The following is a 25592-nucleotide window of genomic DNA, read 5'->3' as shown; positions in this document are numbered from 1 at the left end:
GTTGAATGAAAATTATTTATCACACATTTTCCTGTATTATTTTAATGCAAATATAAAATATTTTAGCTTTAATCATGTTTTCATTATATATATGTGAGATACTCCCTCTTCACCTTACATTACAGTCACTTGCCATCATTCGTACTTATTTTTATCCAACGGTTAATTGTTTAAACTGCCTGCCTTGCACTCCGCCATTGGACAATCTGAAAAGCCACAATGCATTTTGAAGCAGTTGAGTATGTCCAGGAGCTTACGTCTCATACTCAGAAATTCTTGCTAATATAATCAGGCATTTCTTGCATACACAAAATTCACATACTATGCAGTTTGAGCGCACATTGTAAACTGCACAGAACGCAAATCTTTAAAGGTATAGCAGCAACAATAAGGGCTGGTGGGGCTTAGAAAATAGTCAGTTTACCATTATTGTTCACATTTACTGGACATATATTGAAAGTGTTCAAGAAATGTATAAAAAGGCAAACCTTTAAAATTTTAATACATAGATAAAATGTCGGGAAAGAAAAATATTCTTCCCTTTCAGTGCTCCCTTTAGCAGAGATAGGATCTGCTCTCGTGAAACCAATTTTCCAGGATATAAATAATAAAACTTTAATTTTGTGTCCCTTTTATTATACGTGACCCACCCTCTGTGCCTAGAGGTGACCTAATTTCCTGTCATAGGGACAAAAGAATTTAAAGTGTAGCAACAGGGAGGAAACAGAAGGAGCACTCATACCGTGAAGTCCCTGCACCTTTTCAGAAGCATCTCTCACAAAATAAATAAGTCAAGCTGAATGCTGCTATCTCCACATGCATCCTTATCTGATCCAACAAGAACAAGAGGTATTGGTTTGTATAAAACTCCCTCTTTGTACAGGAGGCGGCATTATTTATATCTGCAAATTAACACAGGGACAAACGGATAAAAAAAATCCAATAAATTGTGTTCACAACGTACGTCAGGCAGAATAAAAACAAAAATATAAAGACATTTTACCCTTTAGAAGTGTAAGGGAGGGGACTCAGGCAAACAGATGTGGGCTTGAAGCGAGGGGACTCAGGCAAACAGATGTGGGCTTGAAGCAGCAGTGTGTGTGTGTGTTTGTGTGTGTCACATCACACCGCCATTAGAGGAGACGTAATCATTCCTGATTAAAGGCCTCTGGTGACAAAACTTGGCCTTGTGTTGACAAGTGCGATAGTACACCACCCAAGGGTGTGATCACCTTGGCTAGAGCTTGATCTTGAGAGGACATTAAAGGTTTTACCACCGTTACTAGAGCTGCAGAAACATCGGGAAAGCACGAGAGAGTCGTGTGATGAAAAAAAAAAAAAAAAAGAGAGCCAAGACCAATCTTCTTTTCTGGCCTTATATGCCAATGGCTTATATAGATATATAAATAGAACCAACAATATGATTCTGCCTCATTCTGACACATCAAAGCTCCATATATGCAGCTTATACCACCACGCTTTTCCCTGAGCCATTAGCCACCAGTAACCTCAAATCTATTTTGAAACTTACATGATAAGTGAAAAGCACAAATAACAATCTGAAGCATAACCATAGCTGCATTAAGATAGTGGCTTTCATTAGGTGAACAGCTTTTTAACGTGAAAAAGAAGACGACATGTGACCAACGGTCATTACTCTACCTTGCTGAGGTATTCCTGACATAGTGCCTCATGAATTTCATTTCTATTGCACCTTTAAACATTATGTCAATTATGTTTCGTCCCCTCTTAGCTGTAGCTGGCTCGTTATCTTGAAGCCTTGCTATTCCCCTTGCTTGTTACAGCAGGATGTGTGAATGACAGCGAATTCAGAAACGAGATTAGTGTGTTTTAGTTGTGTTGTTTTTCCAGGCGTGTGGGCAGGACATGGTATAACATCTTGAATAATTGATGACTGTGTTACTTGGGCCCTAAAAGGGTCCCAGTGGACATCAGTATTATTCATATGTGCAAGAAATTCCGTGGTGTTGCATGAGGCTTGAATTTAACATATTTATAATCAGGTAGCTTTGAAAAGGAGCACAACCCTCAAAAAAAGCAACCTTGTGTGGAAGCAGAATACTTATTGACTCATCCTGAGTGGTTCACTAAACTGTATATTCACTTGTAAAAATAGATATACTGTATATGCAATATTGTTAGTTTGTTCATTCTAATCAGCTCAGTATGTGTTGGCACATATAGCATCTCCCGCTGTCATAGGATATGCTCCTCATGTCCTTTATTCTGTAACCTTCAAGTAACCACAACAACATGACTGGAGCTGTGGTGGGTGACCTTTATTGTGACAAACATGATGGCAGAGGGTAGCTGGACAGTTGGGCGAAAGAGACATTGCATCGCCACAAAGTTTCATTCTCTCGGTCTCATTAGCCAGGGTTTCCAATGTTTCTCATGCACAGACTTTATGCTATGGCAACAAGATCCCAATTACAGTCATGGTGTAGGAAAGAAATCAGGTTAAGGAGGAGGAGGAAGAAGGGGATGAGGATCACAGCGAAAGTGATAGACAGAATACAAATATTTAACAGCTAGGACGATGATACACCATGCCATCTTTTGAAATATACAGTAAAAGCATTGTTTTTGTGAAACTTATAGCAAACAAGAAATGTTAATGTTATATCCTGCGACTGATGCATTCCCCCTTCATTGTCAGTAATGGTGTAAGTCCTTGTTTTCATGTCTACTTGGAGAACCTTTGCTGAAATACTATAAATATAAATGGAAAATGATGGAGTGCAGTTGCAAGTAAATGCATCTCTCCCCAAAATCGTATTAGAGTCTGAGCTGAGGCATTTTAAAATGTTTTGTCGAAGACTTTATAGGTCTTAGATATTATATACTCTCAAGGCAAAATAATGAACTACAGAGCATCTTATAGCCCTCTTTGGCAAGTCAGTGTCATTTTTGAAAAATGTATGCCATGGTGAAAAGGTATGCCACAATTTGTCTTAAATTATGTGCAAAATGCATGAAAAGGGGAACAATATGTGCCTTCGTAGTCTATTCAATATAACCTAAGATAAAGTGAAAAAATATGACATTTCATACCATTCGTCTTATTTAATCTTCTCTTTATCTCCTCTGTTCTTTCACAGTTGGTTACACCATGAATGACTTGATCTTTGAATGGCTGTCTGAGAACCCCGTTCAAGTGGCTGATGATCTTACCCTCCCCCAGTTTGTGCTAAAAGAGGAGAAGGATTTGGGCTACTGCACTAAGCATTACAACACAGGTACATCATAAATTCCACATATGGTGTCAAGAAACCAGGGACCCCACGTTGAAAGTCCAAATTGTAATTGAGTGCTTCAGTTTATTTCTTCTCCAGAGATGAAATCAGTTAGGCATGCAATAGAGATGATTCAGCTACTACAACAACTCAAAGACGCCGTTAACTATTGGTTCTGGGATTTAACTTATAACCTGCTGTATGGTTTTATTAAACAGTTGCTTGAACCAGAATGTTCCTTTACCATACAGCCTATTCTCCCAGTCCCATCCCAACAGTTTAAGCAATGCTAAGCATGCCAGTTAAATATGCTATGTCATGTGTCTGCAGGTAAATTCACCTGCATTGAGGTGAAGTTCCACCTGGAACGTCAAATGGGCTACTACTTGATCCAGATGTACATCCCCTCCCTCCTCATCGTCATCCTCTCATGGGTGTCTTTCTGGATAAACATGGACGCTGCACCAGCCAGAGTGGGTCTGGGCATCACCACTGTACTGACGATGACCACGCAGAGCTCTGGTTCAAGGGCCTCGCTGCCGAAGGTGGGTCTGGAGACGTATGATGGTTTGAACGTAGCGGAAGGTGGATTCTTTGTTTGTTTACCGAGCAAACTGATCAGCAAGAACCCAGAGATGCCGGGGATGTATTACCGGCAGGGCTCAAAAACATTTCTTTATTCTTTTTACTGGGGTATTTAGTCGTAGTTATAAAATGTTGGGCTATTTATATTTATGATTTCCCATGCACCGTATGTCTGAAAATGAATGGTGCACAATGACATTTAAGTCACAGAAACTAATAAATATAATCATATGCTGTTCTTCCTCCAATAAGCAAGTATGTGTGAGAGGAAACAGGACTGCAATAGGTATCCTGGTTGTGTCAACCAATGTTGGGTAAAAGAGGCATTTGAAGGATGCTTTGGAAAAGTATGACCTATTAGAGCATATTTAGGAATGAAATGCTGACTTTGCACAAGGCAGTTTCTAATTAAGGACAAGGCTAGAGATTAACGAGCAGACAGACAAACAAAGGCCAGTAGGCCGAGGACAGTGGCTTGTGAAAGACATGCAGGGCAGTGCACACAGATCCCTGGGGAGAAGGTCAGGGAACAGGTGAGAGATGGACAGTATTCTACCTTCATGACGGTAAACACTTTTTTCTGATTGGCTAAAATTGTGTTTAAGAATACCTTGACGATAGACAACCAGCTAACAGTTTAACCATCATTCTAGATCACTGCATAAGGTGTATTAGATTGCTCAAGGTATATTAGATAGCTGGGAACCATAGCAAACGCACTTCGGCCCAGTGTTACAACCCAGCTCTATTTATGTTTTAGAGTTCGTCTGCTTTCTCTATATATATATATATATTTTTTTTTAATTTGGCACAAACATTCACCTGGACTCAAGAAGGAACCTATTAGAATTGGGTGGTCAAAGGTCACTGTGATCTCACAAAACATGTTTTGACCATAACTCAAGAAATGATATGCTAATTTCACACAAATGTCTAATATGATAAAGTGATATAGTGATGACATTTGAGACAAACATGGATGTAAACTGCAACATGAATGGTTTGCAGTAGTATGCCACCTTTACCTAAAAAGGGGAATAATCTCAAAGCCAGGTTCTCCATTTCAGGATCAACCAGTTCACATTAAAATCTGAACGTTGAACAATCACAGTCTTATCTGCCAGCCACTAAGCAGCTCCACTGGAACAGTTAGGGGTTAAGTGCCCTGTTCAAAGACACCCAAGTGATGGCAATCAGGGAGGCGGAAAACTGCCCTTTCACTCTTCCCTTACAGATTCAACCGATGTTCACAAACTGCATTGCTTCCGGCCCCTCAAAATGAATATGTCTACACACTGGTTCTGGCCGTAGTGTGGATGCAAGCTGTTCCTACTTAGAGTGTTTGATTTTAAGACGCCTGAAGAGGTCAAAATATCCAGTGTTTGACAAGAAAAAAAAAAGAACAATTCTTGAAAGAATCTGTAGGTACAGCGACAGTTTCAAATGGTTTCCTATAGATATCCACACAATGCACGCTCAGTGGGCGTTGCTGATTTGCTGTGACATATATTCTCTCTCGACCGACCTAGCACCGCAAGTCTTGAACAAGTGACCTGTCTCATGGCTATGTGTCAACTGCCCACAACCCACTGACTCATTACAATTCTAGACCTTCTCAAAGATGTTTGTCATACGTGCCAGAGCGGAGGAATGGGTAGATCATGCAGCACCCACGGATAATCCGTTAGCCTCATTGATTGGCTGTTGATAACTGACCGTGTCCGTTTCCCAGGTGTCCTACGTAAAGGCTATCGACATTTGGATGGCGGTGTGCCTTCTGTTTGTGTTTGCTGCCCTGCTGGAATACGCAGCCGTTAACTTTGTCTCAAGGCAACACAAGGAGTTCATCAGGCTGAGGAAAAGGCAGCGGCAGCAAAGAATAGTAAGTAATCACACGCACACAAAGGCCAATGCATGCTCACACACAAATGCTTGAACACACATATTGTGGCAGATTTTAAAAAGGAAGCATGAGGAGGCCTCAAGCACACATGCATGCACACACTCCAGTCCTTGGCGGTCTCTATAACATTGACTTATGCCTCTTGTTATTGTGGGCTGCTGTATATCCAGGAACTGACAACATCAACACGCTACAGCTGGCTGTCATATTACATGAGGCAGATCTGTTCATCTCAGTTCAGTTTGTTTCCATCATGAGCACAACCTGTGACAAGCCACTGCCATCCTCTCCCTCTGTCATTACATTTGGCACAGAACAGCCTACCTACCCACCCTGTTGCAGTGAGATACCCTAACCCTCCATTCACACTGCAACACTGATACATTTCTGTATTCTGACCTATTGTGGTCAGTGTGAGACACTTTGACTACATTTGTCATGCTTTTGTATAACAAGTTATCCGTAACTGACCAACTACTGACAAATATGGTTGAAAAAACGAGAAAATTATCCTACTTTTCACTTGATTTATCACCTCAGTAAAGCATTGTAAACATGAGTTTATGGTTTCAATCGCTAGTTTCAATTATTTTCCAATACAGCATGATGCTCATTCAGTAACTTACCGTCCCATTTAGAGTCAAATGGACCATAAAGCAGAGTATGCTTTAGGAAGGGGCTACACAGTGATTGACAGGTCGCTACTGCTACCAGAGCCATATACGGCATCTCAACATCACTTCCAAATATGGTCACTTTCGTTCACTAGTTGCAAAAAGCCAAGATGGCCACAAACCAATGGGTGATGTCATGTCACATGCTATATACAGTCTACAATCCAAACATACATTCTCTGAATTGGATCCATATGTTGAACGACGATTATTAAGGCAAACAGCTTGTAAGTTGACAAATAAAAGTGTTTACAGCATGAGAAACCTTGTGTGACACAGAAAGGTTCGTCTCAAGAGAAACAGACGGGACATCTTGAAAATCCCATTAAACAGCTCACTGGCTCGGCAGCTTCCCAGACTCATGGCAAAGTTCCGTTGTAAAAGGCAGAAGAGTCCAGCAGATTTACCGGGCAGTGTGCCCTCCTGCGTCGATACAGGAGAGAGAAAATAAGGGTCTTCAGAGAAAAAGACTTCCCCTGTCCACATTAGTTGCACAATTACTCCCACTCTGGAGTTTGAGGTCACTAACTATCCATCTGAGAGGTATTGACGCACGACTCCATGTGTTGTGCTAGAGAGAGGTTGAGAATCTGATGGAGCGTACAAATCCCAGACTGACCATGGTTTAATCAATGCACTTTCAGCTTTGTGTTTGACAGCTCTGGTGATCGGCAAAAAGCTATAGCAAGAATATCCACGCAGCCTTCAAAATTACAAAAAAAAAAAAAAAAAAAAAAAAAAAAAAGTTGCTTTCATTTATAATATTTACAAAAATAACTTGAGGATTCTTCATTCATCTTCAAAGCCAGTTCCCGAAACAAACAGCCGCAGACAATGCCCTGTATTATCACACTCACAGTGCCTCTTTAATTAAAAGTAAAGAGCGTGTGCTTGAGTCTGTTTGAATTTGAAGTTTGCATCTTTAATCACTTTATCTTTGGCAAGGCAAAGGTTGATTTTTCATTTAAATGAAGCAGGGGGAATTCTTCTTTCCAGCTAAACGCTAAGGCCCATGTCCAAAACTTCTTTTTTTTTTTTTTTTTTTTTAATTATAAATTCAACACCAATTAATTTCCCTTTCAAGAGATGACCAAACTTTACAGCTAAAGATGAAATAAGGAGCAATAACTCTTATTTCAATGTGTCTACCTTCCTTTCCAATGGAGGTGTTTGCCATTCAGCCTGGAAGTGTTGAGTCGTTGCGGAAAGTGAATGACATCCCTGGTAACAACTCAACCTACAGGAACCTGAGTCAGCACTGCAGCGCCTGTGCCAGGGTAAAATATTTAACCCTTTGTCCACCCTGACCTTCGAACCCAATTTTTGTCCATGCCCCCAGTCATCCAAATTGATTGTGTACTTTCACTTCAAACCTCAATATTTCCTGGCATTTCTCCAACATCCAAAACCCACTTTGTGCTGATCTCGCCCCATCACTAAAGCCTTCTCTTTCTGACCTCCTGGAATTCTTGCCCTTTATTCCCTCCCGTGTGTATCCTGTTTTCAAGGCTAATTTAAAATATTACATTCCTACCTCTTGTTCTCTCCTTTTCAAACTTGTAATCTTTTTTTCTAGGACACTCCAAGAATTGTGGCATTAATTAATGACAAAACAATTTTTATTTTGTATTGTCTAGTTTAAAGAAACTAGTTAAACATCTTGGGAATTTCCTTCTTGACAGGACTTAGAGTAAAGGTTGATACCACTCTTTAACTATGGAGCTACAGCTGGTAGCCAGTTAGCTTAGCATAGCATAAAGGCACAAGGAACTGCTAGCTTGGCTCTGGCAGAAAATAATCTGCCTCTCAGAACCTCAAAATCAGAAATGAACAAGTTACAATTTGTTTGTTTAATCTGTACGAAATCAAAATTGCAAAAACTGTATTTGTTGCCTTTGGACAGAGCCAGGCTAGCCGTTTCCCCCTGGTTCCCGTCTTTATGCTAAGATAAACTAACTGCAGCTCCATATTTACGAAACAAATATGATTGTGGTATCAATCTCCTGATCTAACTCTCGGAAAGAAAGAAAATAAGCGCATTTCCCAAAATGCCAAACTATTCGTGTTTAATTTTTTTCAACAATTCTTTTAGTTTGTTGTTAGTATTATTAATATATATCATTTTTTTTTAAAAACTGTCGCTGCTCACTCTTTGAAAACAGCCAGTTCCAAAATCACATTTTGCTCTGTGGAGAATAATCAGTCTCAACTGATCTTATGCCAACAAATCACAGTGTGTAGCTGCTGCTGAGAGTACAGAATATGAGCACCTATTATCTTTAGAGAAACGCACCATTAGCCTTTAGCACATGATGTACTGTATCGTTTAGGAAGTAGGAGGGATAATTAAGCTATGCTAGAAGAGCTACAAGTCCCTATCCTCCAGTTGTATGGTGCAATTTGTCACTGAGGCAACCGATAGTTAGTAACCATAACATTACTCACAACCGGGCAATTGTAAGGAGGAGGAAGATTACAGTAAATTAAGTTAGCGGCTACGTCTTTAGCTAAACAGTGAAAGTGCAACCAGGGGGTGTTGGCAAGAGATCAGAAGTCGTGGAAGTTTTTAAAAGGACTAAATGAATATACTGGGCAGTGACAGACCAGTGGAGACATGTGTGAAATACATTAGTAGCATTGGACCTTTGACAAGAGCTGGTAGTGTCTCACCGCCAAGTCTGTCCGGCACAGAGATGTGAAGTTCAGCAGAGTACCAGAGAGCTGCCAGGGTCAGTGAGAGAGACAGAGAGGGGGACGCAGGGATCAGATCTTTCACACTGACTACTAATCATCCAATTTAGATCCCACATCTTCCCTTTGCGCTGCTAAAGTGAATCGCTCAAAATGGCAGAGGACTGTCAGAGCTAAGCTGCATGTCTATTAATATTCTCTCCAAAGGGCGGGAACAGTGTCTCGTTTTTTGCAAAAAAAAAAAAAAAAAAAAAAAGAAGTGCCCCTTCATTCATCAAAACATAATGCCAAGTGCAAGGTTTTTTTTTGGCGGGGGTAAGATCATGACTTTTATAAATAGGCATTTTGAAAGGTCTGTCATTCTGCAACTTTGAAGAGCTGGAATGGAGAGATGGAGGTTCATTTTTTGATTAACTTTCAGAATTAGAAATTCCTTTCTTCCTCCTAATGATGATGCCCTCCGATTCCCCTCTTTGTGTCATAGAAACTTCAACAAGCTTAAAGATTCTCTGTATGGAATTCAGAGCATAGTTATTGCCGCCACGCGGCTCTTATGACGAGGACAGCTGAGCCAGCAGCTAACGGTGCTAACAGCATGAACAGTGCAAATAATGGCAACAGTGCCGACAGAGCTCTGCAATCATGCTGTTGGTCGGGTCACCGTTATCAGCTGTAACCACCGTATTAGCACAGTGCAGATTGGCAGCCATGAGGTGAAGCCGGAAACACAAAGGGAGAGCATCTTCATTATCTGCACACAACGACATAACTCGGCTATATCCTTTGATATAACAAATAGTTGTCATATGTTATGTTAATGTTGTGAATATCATATTAAGCATCCTTTAACTGAAGAAACTGAGGCTAGTGCCACTTATAGTCAGTTTGTGCCGATCATGTAACACTTACGGTATTCTGAAGATATTTTCTTTAATTCTCAAAATACTGTACTACACACTAAATAATAATTTAGATAATAATTTAAATAACTAAAAATATTTTTAAACCATTTCCTTGATTGAGACAGTATTTAATAATCCAAACAAAGATGGCAGCAATGACATGCCTTTGCTTAATTTATACATGATCCAAAATTGTAATGTCATTATTTATCAATTTTGAAATGATTTTACTTATTCGATATTTCCATACGAATAAATGTGTTAAGATTTTCTTGCGTTGTACCAAAACAGTAAGGACATCGGTCATCTCAAGTAGTCACAATTTGAGAAACTAACTTTTGATATTTTTTGTCTTTTAGGCTGTTAGAAATACCTCTTGTGTTGTTGTGTGATCATGTGGCTTTACATTACCAGGCACTTCGTTCTTCGAGCAATAAATACTTACCTGTGTGACATGAATGGACTGTAATGGTGACACATGGGAAGCACAAACTACCCGTTTTGCACACAATCAGTGACAAACATTTACTGTATACAAAAATGCAATAGTCTGTAAGCTAATTTGGGTCGACAGCGAGAGGCCAATCTGTTTTCCCTCTGCTTGACTCCACAGGAGGATGAAATGGTGAGGGACAGCCGTGGTTTTTACTTCCGGGGTTATGGACTGGGTCACTGCCTGCAGAAGGATGGTACCGCTGTGGAGCCGGCCACTGTGTTCACCCCGCCGCCGCCGCCTCTTCCTCCTCCAGTTACCTTGTACGACGGCGAGGTACTTCACAAACGTTTTGTGGACCGGGCCAAGCGCATTGACACCATATCCAGAGCCGTCTTTCCCTTGAGCTTCCTCGTATTCAACATCTTCTACTGGTTCACCTATAAAGTGCTGCGAAACGAGGACGTCCATGCAAATTTGTAGAACGCTCTCTGCCAACTCCAGTTGCTACATTTCTTTTTTCTTCCTCAGAACCAAAACTGCCTGTCAGATCTAAATTACAAAGAGGAGATGTGTCTGGCGGCATATCCGCTTCTCTATCTGCTAAAAACTTTGTGCTCAGGTCTGTCTTTTGGGATCTCAGACAAAGAGTGATTAAGCGGAAAGACAAGGTTAAGCTGCGTGGATTCATGGCTGGTGTTTGCGATTGCCCTCTCGTTTCTGTCTTGGTTGGATTCATGCGGATTACAACAGAGACAAAACACTATTGGTACTTTTGTGGTTCATGACCTTTGTGTGAGATGATGAGAGTCCAGAGAAGTCCATGTTGATCCTGGCTGGATGAGATGTACTGACTTGAATTTTGAATGAATGAATGTTTTTGAAAACTCAAAAGATAAAAAGGTTCTTTTTACACCTTTAGATTATCTAACGGGTACAAATGGGTGCGGGGGGGAGGAATGAATCTTTGAGATTTAATATTTATTAAGTGGTGATAACTCAATTAATATTATATATATATACACATATATATAAAACAGTGTAAAAAGTGTATATTAAAAAAAACTGTTCATTAAACTGCACAAAGCACAAATATGTATTTCCTTTTGTCTAAATTTAAATAAATTGTTATTCTGCAAGGAAACCAGAAATGATTTGTTGCTCTTTAAGCTGAAGATTTGATGTTGATGACTTTGAAAAATGAAGGGGTTGTGCACAGAAATGTTTTCTTTTAAGTGCGTAAGAATTCAGTGACAGAATAAATGCATCACACACACAATTACTTTTCCATCGCAGTCCTTTAGTAGACCCCATCAACTCCAAACCCCAAGAGGGAAGGGAAAAACCTTTAACCGAAGGTGGAAATCAAACTCTACAGTAAAGCAAACTGTGAGTTCTCGGATGCTAAAGAAGTAATCAGTTCACATCAGTGGTTCTGGGTCTTTGTCAAGCTTTTTTGTGAAACCATACTTGCACAACCAATCTGGGAGGAATCTGGACGAACTTGTTGAGAAAAATCACATAAGAGCTGCCATTTCTTTACCAGTCTCAGGAGTGGCTTTTGAAGGTGTGGAAATGCGGCGGAGGGGGAGCATCGCCAGCTAGGGAGGATGAATGAGTTTTTTAAAATGGGAAATCAGAGGGGTGTTTTATCAACTAATGAGTTTGAAAAGGGCTTGGTGTTCCACTGCTAATGACAATGAATTCATAGAAGCAGCCGGAGCTTACTGTCCTTTTGTCGGCAATCCTAATCAACTCCTCTGTATTGTATGGTTCCCCAGGTAATGAAAAAGAGTGAGTGAGTGAGTGAGTGCGCGCGCCTGTGCTTTCAAGCATGCCTTTGTTTCTACTTTATCCTCTCTCTGTTGTTATATTGATATAGATTTTCTTTAAATGTATCCAGTGTTCCATATCATCCCTTTGAATCACAGCCTACTGGACTGAAATGAGGGCGGTTCTGTTGCAGAATTTTATAAGGGTTGACGGCATATACGTCTTTGGAGCATGAATAAAGACAAACAAGAGGAGCCGACTTATTGCCACAGACAGCTGATGGTTTGCGGAATGAGGAAGGAGTGGCTTGACATATTCACTGAAGTCCTTCATACCGACAGCTAAAGTAGATTTATAACAGAATGTGAGGGTATGCAAATGTTGAGAAGATTGGCTGTTGCTCGTCACTGGCAGTGCTTTCCCCATCGGTTAAGTCCCAGTTCAAAAAACAAATAAGTCTACAGTTGAAAACCTTGGATTTGAGGCATTTTTCCTTCAAGCCACTTCTAGGAAAGAACAATAAATGCCAATTTCAACGTTAACACACTACACACTCAAAACATTGCAAATGTCAAAAAAAGGCATTTTGTCACTGCTTTCAAAATCATCAAATCAGACTGTGATGATACTTTCTGATGAAAACATTGACTTTCTAATAGGTCACCCTTTATGAAACGTTTTCTAAGTTGTAACTAATGACTTAATTGTTAATAAATAACAATAAGCTGTATAGATCAGTTATAACCCATTACTACATGCAACTTTTGGGTTGCCAGATTCAAAAAATTGTATCCATGTCTTATCTCTTTAGTTCATCTCCAACTCCAACGCGCTTGGAAAAGAAGGGGTGAGCGGAGTGATATTCAGTTGGTTGCAATCTGCAACCTCACCACTAGATGCCACTAAATCCTGCAGACTGCTCCTTCAAAAAAGTTAAAATGCAACGCTCTGACACTACAAATAATCATCCATGTCCTTAAACAAAGGTGCAGTGTCAACAGTAGTAACGCCGCCTTGGCAACTACTCTCCTCTCACTGCACAAACCCTAGCTAACACGTGCAAAATAGACTCATGATTTCTAGCACGTAACGCTCAATCACCTCTTCCAGAAAACTGCATGTCCCCCCACAATGTGCATCATTTCAAGGACACGGAAAGATTGATGGATTCCAATATTGTAGGATCTTCACTCGGCGAAGCAGATTCACACGCTAACTTTCATTTCACAAAAAAACCCAAGAATGTAATGACAAATACACCTCCACAACCTGTCACAAGGGGCCAAAGAGAAAACCACAGCTATCAGAGCGTCTAATTTATAAAAGCAACCCTCCAATAGAAGGATGGACCCAAATGAGAACATTAAATCTTCATTGTTCCACAGACTTTAAACATCTGACGCTGTGTTGTGCGTAGCTGCTTATTTTAAGGGTCTTATTGAGTTATTGAAGGACACATGTACGCGCAAGTAATCCGATTGTGTATAAACGAACACACAATGAGCCGGAGAGAAAAGAATGAACATTTGAGGCCGCTGCTGGTCATAATGTCCAAGGCATGCCCTTGCTGTCTCTGGGGAATCAACATGCTTTCCCCCTCCTCATTTCAGCTGAATGTCAATGGTGCCAGAGCAAAAACTGATGTGTGAGCTTTGACAGAGCAGCCTAAGACCTGCAATCAATACTGCTGTCCCTTAGAGCCACCGGCTTCTTACCCTTGCATGCACATAAAAACAGAAACACATACATAGACACAAAAACAATACTCCTATGTGTCGGATTTTCACACTCAATGAAATTTTACAACAGCAATCAGCGCTACATTGTTATTGTATGAGCCGTTATCTTTCATTGGTGGGATTTTCTCCTCCATTGCTTTGAGACTTTTTTCGAATCAGTTTATAAAAGGCAACAATTTCCAATTTCTTGCACGGAAAATGAAGCCCTTTGCCAATCAGAAGCTTAATGTTTTTTGTTTCTTTTTTTTAACCCATCTTTGAATAAAAAAGGTACAACTGTAAAAATATTAGAATTCTTGTAGTGTAAAATAAAATCTGTTGTACTAAACATTAGAAATATCCCTGCGTCACCAGGAAACTGTAGCCTGAGACGACTGCTGGATAAAAAAATAGCAGCCGAGGGGAATATATTGGGTTTTTTTGACAGATGTATTAATGAGACGACGCTAGACATGTCATCTTTAAATATATGAGCGTAAACAGAGGAAACTGCTTGCTCCACACAGCATTATGGATGCAAATCTTGCAAATTTCTCCCAGCATGTGGAGACAAATATCCTTACACTGTAAATACACCTTTTTTTCTGCGTGGGTGGTGTCAAGGTTTAATACAAATGTCCTGTCTACCCAGTGCTTAATGATCAAATCCTACACATGCAATAGTCTACTTGTGTTGGTTTGGTATTCAGCAAGATGTACTGTGATTTTGTCGTGTTATTAATATTTTTCATTTATTTGTTTGCCTATTGAAAAATATTATTTCAAAATAGAAGCCACTCTTACCTCCATATGCTCACGAATCCAAGAGACGGGGTTATGAAGCTGAAAGTTCATACAAACTTATTACAATATTTACTTTAGAACACATCCCAAAGTTCATTTTAGCCTCATGTTCAAGGAAAACATGTAATGTCACGGTTCTAATGTGTGTAATAAATACTGAGCAGAGCGATTAACTGTAAACAGTGTATGAGAGCGATGCTGCGGTTTGAAGTCTTTTACCTCGGCCCTACCAAAACAAAAAATGCAATGTGAATGTACTTTAGTTCCTACTGGATGACACAACAGCCTGCCATTAAAACAGACACAGCAAGCCCTGTATCTGATCTATACAGTAAACACTGGATTAACCATTTTCTCACTTAAGCGGATCCAAAGTGTTGCTGTTACTTTGAGGTAATAATGGTATGTAAAGAAAACCATGGAAGTCATTCACTGTCACTGCAAAACGGTCCCTCTATGCCAAGTAATGCATGTCTTGTGTCTTTTGCCTAATGTGTTTGAGCCACCAATCCCTGACTGAAGTGTGTTGACATGGGTGTAGACAGGATATTGTGGTGATAGCGAGGAAGGCAAAAGCCATCAAACATTTCTGCTGTTCGTGCATCTACAGCAGCGGGGGTTTTTTATATTCCACCAGATTTATTCTCTGAATTCGAGCTCTGTTGACACTTTTTACACAAACAACCCCCCTCTAACAGACAACCTTTTAGCATCAGCCAGCTAGCCAATCTTAGCACAAAGCAAACATGATGCTGAGAAGAGTTGACAAGTCACTGTTTGTCCACCCTTTTTGCAGGAGTCAAGAAGGTTGATGCACCAGTGTGATCATTCCTCAAAGTAGGTCAGATCAGCACCCAGGCTGTTCAATTTATAAACCTTTTTTAAGCTGGAATCGAATCTAGAAATCAGAGTTTTTTTCATGTTTTTTTCCTTTTTGTCTAATTTGAATAATAAAAATGTGAATCTTAAAATGACATGCTTTCGAGAACACAGCAGGGAAAGCAGCACTGAAAAACTCATCCTTGTGTATACTCACACAGAATATCCTATGTAGATTCATTTCCACTAATCCCTTGCTGCGCTTCAACATTTCTGTAATTCCAACAACTGAGAGCAGCCCTACAGCTGGGAAGACAGCAGCTCTGGGGTTTACGTGGATAATGGTTATAGACATACTTGTATATGCGCACTGCATTTCATTTTTGTTCAAACAGGAGAAACAAGGAATTAGCCCCTTCCCAATCCCTCTGTAGAGAAAATAGGCACCAGTCAGAATTATGTCAAACCCCTTTTCAAAAGTCCCTTGCTTTATGAGATATTCAGAATTTCTTGGAGAGCCAGAGCTTGAAGATTGAATTAGGTATGACAGCAATTCTTCACACACGATGCCAGAAAATGTGTAAGGGCTCCATTCTAGAGCAACAAACTGGATGTTAACTAATCTGTACAAAAACATGTATTTATCGAAGTAGGTTTAAAAAGGAAAAGTATGTAACATTTAGTGGGATTAATTGGCAGCAATGGAATATAATATTCATAACTGTTTTAATCACCTTAAACTGAGAATAATTCTCTTAGAAAAAGCCATTTATATCTACTTAGGGAGCGGGTTGTCTTTCACAGGGTGCACCATCTTGCACCGCCATGTTTCTACAGCAGTCGAGGATGGACACTGGCTCTGGTAAGAGCCTTTTGCATTTTACGTTATCTGAAGGTAAACGATCTGAAACCAGATATTAACCCGGTATTAAAAATTGACAAGCCCCAACGTTACTGGTGTTATTTGTGCTTTTTAGTGTTTTGATGTCATGTATTATCACGCTGCAACACACATCTGTTCTGCTCTCTCGGTCTGGCTGAACTCCAACTACACACGTGCGCACACACACACACACACACACACAAAGACACACGCACAAAGACACACGCACAAAGACACACGCACAAAGCGCGAGCAGATAGGCCGCTGTGGTGAAGTGAACCGGGCAAAGTGAAGAATACTTGACATCTGTGCAACAAAAACAGACAAGTAAACAAAAGTGAAACCTAATTCAATCATCCACCTCCGCTATGTTTACACAAGCACAGCAGGCATGATTGGCCAAAACCTCTTTTTTTTTTTTACTTCTCTGCTGGCTGATCAGCCAGGTGGACAAAAGACAGGAGGAAGGACTGATAATGACGGATGTTTGTGTTATTCATTCTTTATAAACCACATTTGTTTTCAGTGAGATATTAATGACTTCATATAGTGACGTTGTTGGAAACATAACTGTTGCTGCTCTAGAAACAATATTTAAATATATTAGAAATATTAATTCTAACCCTGTTCTGAATTTCTGCACAATAAAATGTCCCACTCAGAATGTATCTGGGTCACAATCCTTTTAAAGGATCTTTTGATAATGTAAACAAAATTACAATTGGCCGATATATTGTTGTCAGAACACCCAAATATCAATATCCTCCAGCAGCTCCATCAGCTGCAACAGTCAAATGCTAAAACTTTGATGCATGCATGCTGCAAAACAAGTATCTTTACTTTCTATTACAAGTTTTAATATATAATGTTTACATTTAATTAAGTATTTTTTACATTCTCATATTGACACTTAATCTAAATTCTTCTTCCATTCCTAACAAAAAAGCACTCTAACGTTATGTCTCCTCTCTGTACCTTCTTTGCCCTTCAGTTCATCCCCTTTCTTGTATTTGTCCAGACTACCTGCAGTGAAAAAGTATCTAGGTAAGTACGGACGTGTCTGTATGGGTGGGCACGTTTGTTGCCTTGCCGAGTTGCTCAACACTATGTCCATCCCTCATCCACCGCTTTCTCGCAGCCCTCTGCTCCCCTGCTTTATAGCTGCTACTTAAGTAAACAGGGGATTTTCTCTTCCTCCTTTTCTGTCCTGTCCATCAGACTCGACACAAGCTACGGTTAATGCCCAAGAGAGCAAGGGAGGGAGACGGCTCGCAGCCTTTTTCCTCTGCTGCTCCGACACTGATTCGGCGCCCGAGGTTGTCTGGGAGAGGTGAGCCAAGAGGGAAAATAATTATTTCCATGGGAGACGATGCATGTACCTGCACAGCACACGCGCGTGCATATGTGTGCATATGTGTGTATATGTGTGTGTGTGTGTGTGTGTGTGTGTGTGTGCGCGCATTTGAGACAGTTAAATGTCTCCCTGCCTTCTCACCAACAAGAGAAAATAAAGAGCCAAACATGTTCTTTCACTGGCTCTCAAAGAGGGACCATTACTTTCATTATTTTTACCTCTGACTCACACGTAGGCCAACCAGACATTTTGCTACTTTGCTTGAGTTGGAAAGGTTTCAAATACATAATTTTTGGAGACCGGCATAAACACTGCAAGCATCCAAAGAAATGTGGGTTTGATGTCCCTTTTAAATTAGTTTAGGGGATTACTTTTTTGGACCCTTCCTGTTACCCCAAGGAAATATTTATCACAAGAAACAGAGAAAGAGAAAAGAAAATTCTTCAGTAGGACTACTTCTCCTTTGGTCGTGCATAGCTGTGAGGAGCTTAACTCAAAACTCTTACCTCTGTGCCGAGTTCACACTCTCAGTAGTATATCAGAAACTAAATCAGAAGACAAAAGGCTGCAGACACACTTCAAACACCATTTTAACATATTTTATGATCAATTTAAAATGGCTCCCATATGTTGCAAAATGGCTGTGTTTATCTTTGCACCTTTCGCTGATTGTAGTGCATACATAGTGGCTAGATTGCATCCAGACTACACTATGAGGAATTCAAATCTGACTCAACTGCCTTCATATGTCACCACCCACAGATTCTCTTCAAACTGTGTCAGTATTTGATTCATTCAAACAAGAGAGGAGGTGCCCAACAGTGCATGGCTATCACAATGTCTCCGTGCAGTACTTAAAAAAAAAAAGCTTTACAATAACTTACCTAATCTGGTGGCAGGTCTTGGTAGACTCTCTGGGCCTCTTCTGACCAATGGCACATTTTCTCAGGTAGCCATCTTCTCAAACACCGTACATCCGTTTGTTATTTTGGGGATATAGTTGGAATCCTCAGAAGCTGCTTCCTCCATCTTCTGGAGAAGTTGAAGCATTTTGTTGCTGCTGAGCAAGTCCAGTAATGTTTCCTCTTCCTCTGCAGGTTGGCTTCAGGATAGATGAGTTATTGCAGCAGCCCCCATAGTCTTTATAAATAGCAGCACCAAAACAGTTTCCAATCTTCTAGAAGAACTGCTTATATATTCAGTATGATTCTCCAAAACACCATCTTGGCAAAACGCCTCTCGTCATTTACTAAATCCTTTTGGTTTGGCACTTATTTCTCTGTCAAATGCTGTCTCACTGCCTGACTGAGCTGCCCTTTATAGACAACAGGTGCAATCAAGGTAATCATTCCCAGGTGTGGACTGATGGTCTGCTCCTTTAACCTGTTACCACTAGAATAGGAGGCTCCAACATCCCCAACCACACCCATCTCAGGCCTCCTCTGAATGTGTCACAGTACTGCAAGCATATATTTAGCCCTCGTTATTTTCCTTTGCTCAGTAGAGCTCAAACACTCTACTTATATTTATTGAAGTAAATCTCTCTTATTCTAAAGTCCAAGATGGCTATAATATAGATTATTTTATGAAATGCTGTTATCCAAACACATTATATATAATGCCAAAAAGCAGAGGTAATTTCTTCTCTGAAGGTGACACAGGCTGTGACAATTCAAAAAGGTCACTTTCTTCTGTGCTAATTAAAAGTGGGGCAGGGAAAAGACCCTTTGTTAAATATCACATATCCCAGAGAATGCCAAAGACAGCATGATAATGAATGCTTGTGATGTCTCTTAAGGTTAGGCTTTCCATCTTCATCTTGCTTGTTTTCACTGGCAGGTCAAAAGCAAGGCTGAGCCTGCACGACCCTGTCAGTCTGCTAATTCTTCTACTTCCTTTTTGCTCTGAATTAGTATGCAAGCAGAGTTTGACCTTTTATATCTAATATGCATCATTTATAAAAATGACCATATACTGCGCATACTATTGCCATATATTAAACTTAAATAAAGCTCTCAAAAGCATAATTGTTTTGTATTCAAAGACCTCTGGGTAAGAGTTTTAGTGGTATCAAAGGGTTTTGCTGTCATGCATACAATCAGACAAAAGATAAACAAAAGATATAATTTTCTCAAAGGTGGATGTCTCATTTTAAAATGTAATTTAGGAGATAAATAGTCAGATAACCAGACAGGGATACCAGCTGGTATACAGATGTAACACCTGGCATTTCAAAGACCTACGTTTTAGATGAGAGATTATTTAAAAGGGAAAATTGACTGACATGATATTAACAATTTATCAAACTTAACTGTGATTACTGAGAGTGTGGTAGTAGGTCTCCCATGCCCAGCCCTGCTGCCCTCATATCTGATCCCTCACTGCTGGTCTCCCTCCTTCCTGCTGAGACAGGTGATCTGATGCTGCAAAAGGAAACAGAGACCTCTCTTTTTTTTCTGCCAAAGTTGTGTCATGTTCCTCCACCTCCTGCCTCGCCTCCCACAGCCACAGTGATTATTGTGTATGCTTATGTTGAAAAAGTTACTAAAATAGTTAACTGCAATAGTTTAATAGTTCAAAAAGGCATTTTAACGGCACATGCTGTATTTGTAGATGTGTGAAAGCCCCTTTAGGAAAGAACACAAAAAGGATTCATTTTTGCAGCTAAATTTATTCTTCTCACAGATAACTGAATTTGAAGTAAATTTCCAAAAAGTAAAAACAAATTTATGCTCATTTCAAATATTTAACAATAATTGGCTGAGCTTGCTGACTCTGAATTAAGCTTTGTGGCTGGTGGGCCTACATTGCTGTCACCTATTTGACAAATATGCCATAATCAAGAAACTGCTTTACTTTCCCTTCCATATTTCAAATTCTGATCTGGGTAAAACAGGTGAAGCTGACAGTCTTGCTGGCAGCTCTCATGCTGGTGTAGACATTACTCATCTGGTGGGAGAAATCCACAGAACAGTTCCCCAGTGCTGGGCAGCACTGTCACTGGTTATAATGGAGAGCCTTAAAGGACAGGGTGAATTCTTTAGGATAGACTATTCATATAGTTAACAAGCACAGTGCTGCACTTTGAGCGATAAAATAGCTGAATTTTTTGCACAATGGTCTTGCACAAAGTCTTTTTATAGAGATTTGTCCTATAGTGTTAAAAAGGCTTGTTATGATGGTCTGATGCTCATGTAAATTCCAGTGAGCACCTGATAGAGGGCTGTGATCAGAAAGCGAACAAATAGTGACGCTGCATAACTATCAACATTGTGCGAAGCACAATCAAAAAATACTTAATTTCTCAAGGATTATTGAACACTACCATGTTCATTATCTTAAAATTGTCTAAAATCTGAAAAATGTTTATATTTCCGGTCAACTTTCTTTTTCCGTTAACCTTAAAAAAGCTGATCGTCTAGACGACAGCAAACAGAACGCATCCACTAAATCCTGTTGCCTTGGAAACAAAGGGCCTGCTGAGAAGCCAAGAGTGAATACTAATCTGTGAGATGTGGGGATGGGATTGGAGGGGAGGCAACCAGTCTACGGGGGCCGAAGCATGAAGGTGAGTGTGTGCGTACGAGTGTGTTTTGTGTGAGCATACATGATGCACATCTGCTTGTGTTGGGGCGAGGGGACTTTGGACGTTTGAAGAAGATGCACCAGGATCAACACCAGCGAGTTGAGCTTGTGTGCTCTTCCCTCACCTTTTTATCCCCCCTCCCTATCTGTTCTAAAACTCCCATCGTCATCGCTAGGAGCAGTCTCTGCAGGAGCTTCAAAAATAAACATCACATCTTTCTTAGTTACGTCCGTGTTGGGCTTTGCATCACAACACTCGGGGTGGACTCGAAATGAGAAAGACGAGACTCAGCAGGAGATGCTCAGCGTGTGCCACCACACCCTTTTATTTACCGTCCGCTTCCTGCTGAGTAATGGCCTGTCCCATCCAGTTACCCCATGCTACACACACCTCATCCAATGTGTCACTGTACAAACTTGCATTTTTTTTTCATTCCCTGCCATTGCTCGTGATATATAGATATTAAATGTATAGTTTACTGTCATAAAATGTCCTTACCCAAGGCCATTTGTCAAGCGCTCAACCCCGCTGTGAGTGCTGAAAGCTTTTCCACATTATCTCCAAGAGAAGTGCATCTAAACAGAGAGCGTAACAGTTCAGAACATTTGTGTTGAAACAGACTTTGCTTCGTTGACATGAATATGCTTCTCACTATTTAAAGCTGCACTAAACAGTTTCTATCAAAAATGGATGCAATGACCATGTGTAATGTAAAAGGGGTCTATCGATCAACCCACAGATGATTATCATCTGACTCAGCAGCTCCTCTTTAGCCAATTAGGGTTGCACGGATCCGACTTTTTCAGTTCCGATACCGAGTAACGATCCAATATCAGAGTTTAATCAATAAGCTGTATGCCTCACTGGGTGGAAGTGACTGGGATCATTCTTGTTATTTATTGAGATAATGGTATCCGATACCGCTTTGGCCCATTGTGACCGATAACCAATCCAGCTGTTTGAGTCAGTATCAGACCGATATAAGTATCAGTATCGGTGCAGTGTTTTTAGGGAGTCTGTTAGAGTCGGTCAGCACTAAAAGTGTTTCATCAGTTTAATCTACGGGAGTTTCTGAGGACTTGTGTACCGTGTTTTGCTGGTAAATGAATTCATGGCGACTGAAAACTAGTCCAAGCCTCTCCAGACGTCTTTACTGCAGAAACAGATCGTGGACTGAATGATCTGTCAAGCAGCCAAGAATTACCACCATCACGAGGAGCTCAAAGAGACAAAAAGACAAATGCTAACTGTCAGAGACAATAATTCTGCCGGCTGCTTCGAGAGCCTGACAGGAGAGCGTGTGAGTAGTTATGTGGCTGATGACAAAATGTGTCATTTCATGTTTCACTTTCACTAGAGAAGATATTTCTATCTTCTTTATCAAGGAAACTTTCCCAACTATTGTGAAAGTGTGTTGTAGCTTCAATACTTCAATTCAAAAGTAGGAGTTGTCCTACTGACCTTGATCAGGTCGGTCTTCCGACCAACATGGTTGTGTTTACGGCTTGTTAACTGCCACCGAGTGGCCAAAAAAAATCCATTTATGCAGCTTTTATCATGACAAATTCTGAAAGGTCGGAAACAAAACTGGTTAATTCTGACTTCCAGATAAAACTTGCACTTTTTTCAATAACTTTTTTATCTCACCAGGAAAAAGAGGTAGGGTGTTTTAAATGTAGGTTTTTGATGTTGCACTTCTGAAAAATAAAATGCTGTGAAGCAAAGCCAGCTGGGATTATTAAAGCTCAAAGAATGCCAACGTGTCTGTGCATGTCTGTTTTGTTTTGTCTGTCTTAAATATGTTAATCACATTCGATGAAGCATGATACCCCTTGCTAAAGTGGCCCCTCTAATCTTCAAACCCAGGTGGGAGTACTGTAGTCCTTCTTCAATCAACTTTTTTAAAACTCACAGATGAACACACCCTGAAAGAAAACATTTTGCAGAGAGTAATAGCAGTCACAACCTTTAATCTCTGCGTCAGGTAACTGAAGAGCTGTGAATTGGCTTTGCTTTAACCTACCAATTCCTCATTAGCATTTAATATGAAAATAACGAAGCATTAACATTTTAGCATCTTCCAGCACACAGAACATTATTCTAATAGGTTAGAATCTCATTTTAATCCAATTATGCCTCTGCCATTTGATTCAAGTGTCGAAAAGCTTACCAGTCAAGTGTAACAGGAGTAATGAGCTGAAGCCTCCTTTGTAGCATGTTAGAGATTTTACAGGTCTGTAAACAATTAGGTGGGGATGTTTGGAGCTTGGGTACTTTGAGTTGCAAATGGGATCTCCTGAATGCAGTTATGGTGATGCTGACTTGCTACCACGATGATACTGTTGAAAGAATCCTGAATCCTGCATACCTTGACCTTGACGTCTTCTTATATACTGTTCACAAATTCACAGAAACCCTACGGTATATGTTCTTGCTTACGTCTGTATTTCTGTCCATTAAGGTCATGCGTGCTCTTTTTGCTGTCATAACAGATGATTTTTACAGTTTAACTAAGGGGGGGGGGTACAACCTCACTGCCTTTTTAAAAACATTTTCCTTGGTTCTTCCTTCTACAAGACCAGATGGAATAATGTGACTTGATAACCTGCTCCCCTTAGGCTATTGCTGATTTTCATCACCAAATAGAGCAATATAACAATACATTTCATCTGATGACAAAGAAGTAGAATGGTCTGCGTGTGCGACATTATTTGTTTTCCCTCTCCGAGCAAAGAGAATTTAAAAAAATGTGCTCTAGGCTGCAAACCCACCCAGAGAAATCCATTTGCTGTTGTTTGTTGTAACCTGAGACGTATTGAACTCCTACACGGAATAATTTCTTCAGGTAATACAGAGGCAGTGTCTCAGACTAATTTGTCAACATCAAATGAAAAATTAAACAGAACCTACCGCCTAAAAAAAATACCAAATTGATTCCCATTCAATGTCAATGGGAAGCAAAATGGAGCACACTGAAACTTGCCGGTCTTTAGTTTCAGACAAAGTCTAAAGTATATTTATTTGATGTACAGGTCCACGCTTTCAAGCTGCAAACCGCTTGGTACATGGTTGATTTGGCTTATCACAGCTCTGGGGGGAATTTCTGGCATTGCAGTTCATCTCCATGTGAAAAGGTTAGGCCTGCATCCATTACACAGATGCAACATGTGAACCATGAAAGATGAGCGTGAACTGGTAAAAAGGTTGGCTTCATCCTCACTTCATGGATGGCTTGAGGACTTATTGTGTAATGCCCAGTGTTGTTACTGTACTCTCTGTAAAAAGGACACAATTTTAAATAACCTGCAAATGTTGTTGAGTCTGTAAGCGAGAAAACACCCAAACAAAGGTCACCCTGTCTGGAACTTACGCAGCAAAACTGGTGAAGTAAAAGCACAATGAGTGCTAGAAACCTGCTCTCGGCTATTCAGCAGTTCAGTAAACTTTTGACATGATTGTTGTGTTTTTTAAGTTTGGTGTAAATATAGTTCTACCATGCAACTGCTCATGAACTGTAATTCAACTCAATAAACAGTTATGGATTTACACCCCAAATTATTGTATTTTAACAAGACAATTAGTCACCAAGTGTGCATCTTTACACATTGGGATGTGATGTGTCAACTCTTTCCTTGAATCAAATGACAGTAGCCCATCTTTAACAAGACAAACAGCTGAATGCTAACGTCAGCATGCTTACACACTTGCAGTGATGCCAGGTCCACCATCCTGCCATCCAAATCCATGCAGCATACAAAGTCTAACCAGTTTTTTTTTTTGTATATAACAATATTAAAAGCAGGCAGCATGCATACTAGATACAGTTGATTGTTGAGTGTGCTGTTGACAGACAATATTCAATACACAAAGGAAAGTGTGAAAAAAGAATAATATTTTGTAGGTGGTGGTGAAACGACCAAGAAATGTATTCTTATGAAAAACATGTTGATGTCTCTTTGTGAAGTTTAATTGGCAGCTATAGCTTTTCAAAATTGCTGTTTAATTCACATCTTACATCACAAGTATTGTGTTATTTCCTGTTAGTATCAAACGGTTAAGTATCTGTGCGTTCCAATACTCATACTACCATTCTGTTTAGTATGCCAGAAAAAGGATTTAGTATGTCCCAATAGATACAGTAGTATATCAAATGCAGTATGCCAAAAATACCAGGATGTCCTACTGCATCCCGTCGCACATGCTCCTCTGG

General features: G+C 40.1%; 1 protein-coding gene across 2 annotated transcripts in view; it reads left to right on the top strand.

The window, feature by feature from the left end:
• The window catches only part of glra4a (glycine receptor, alpha 4a), a 41130-nt gene extending 29712 nt beyond the window's left edge, over nucleotides 1-11418 (top strand). The window contains exons 6-10 of one of the 2 annotated variants that reach the window (XM_031862697.1): nucleotides 3123-3260; nucleotides 3588-3802; nucleotides 5575-5724; nucleotides 7586-7696; nucleotides 10626-11418. In XM_031862697.1, coding sequence (XP_031718557.1) covers nucleotides 3123-3260; nucleotides 3588-3802; nucleotides 5575-5724; nucleotides 7586-7696; nucleotides 10626-10928 — 917 coding nt within the window. In that variant the 3' untranslated portion in view covers nucleotides 10929-11418. The remainder of the gene's footprint in view (nucleotides 1-3122; nucleotides 3261-3587; nucleotides 3803-5574; nucleotides 5725-7585; nucleotides 7697-10625) is intronic. The other variant, XM_031862696.1, reaches the window with a different exon arrangement.
• The last annotated feature ends 14174 nt before the right edge of the window (nucleotides 11419-25592 follow it).

This window comes from Anarrhichthys ocellatus, unplaced genomic scaffold, assembly GCF_004355925.1.
Source record: "Anarrhichthys ocellatus isolate YVR2014 unplaced genomic scaffold, GSC_Weel_1.0 scaffold27, whole genome shotgun sequence".
NCBI classification, from domain to species: domain Eukaryota; kingdom Metazoa; phylum Chordata; class Actinopteri; order Perciformes; family Anarhichadidae; genus Anarrhichthys; species Anarrhichthys ocellatus.
This window is presented reverse-complemented; position numbering and strand designations above follow the sequence as displayed.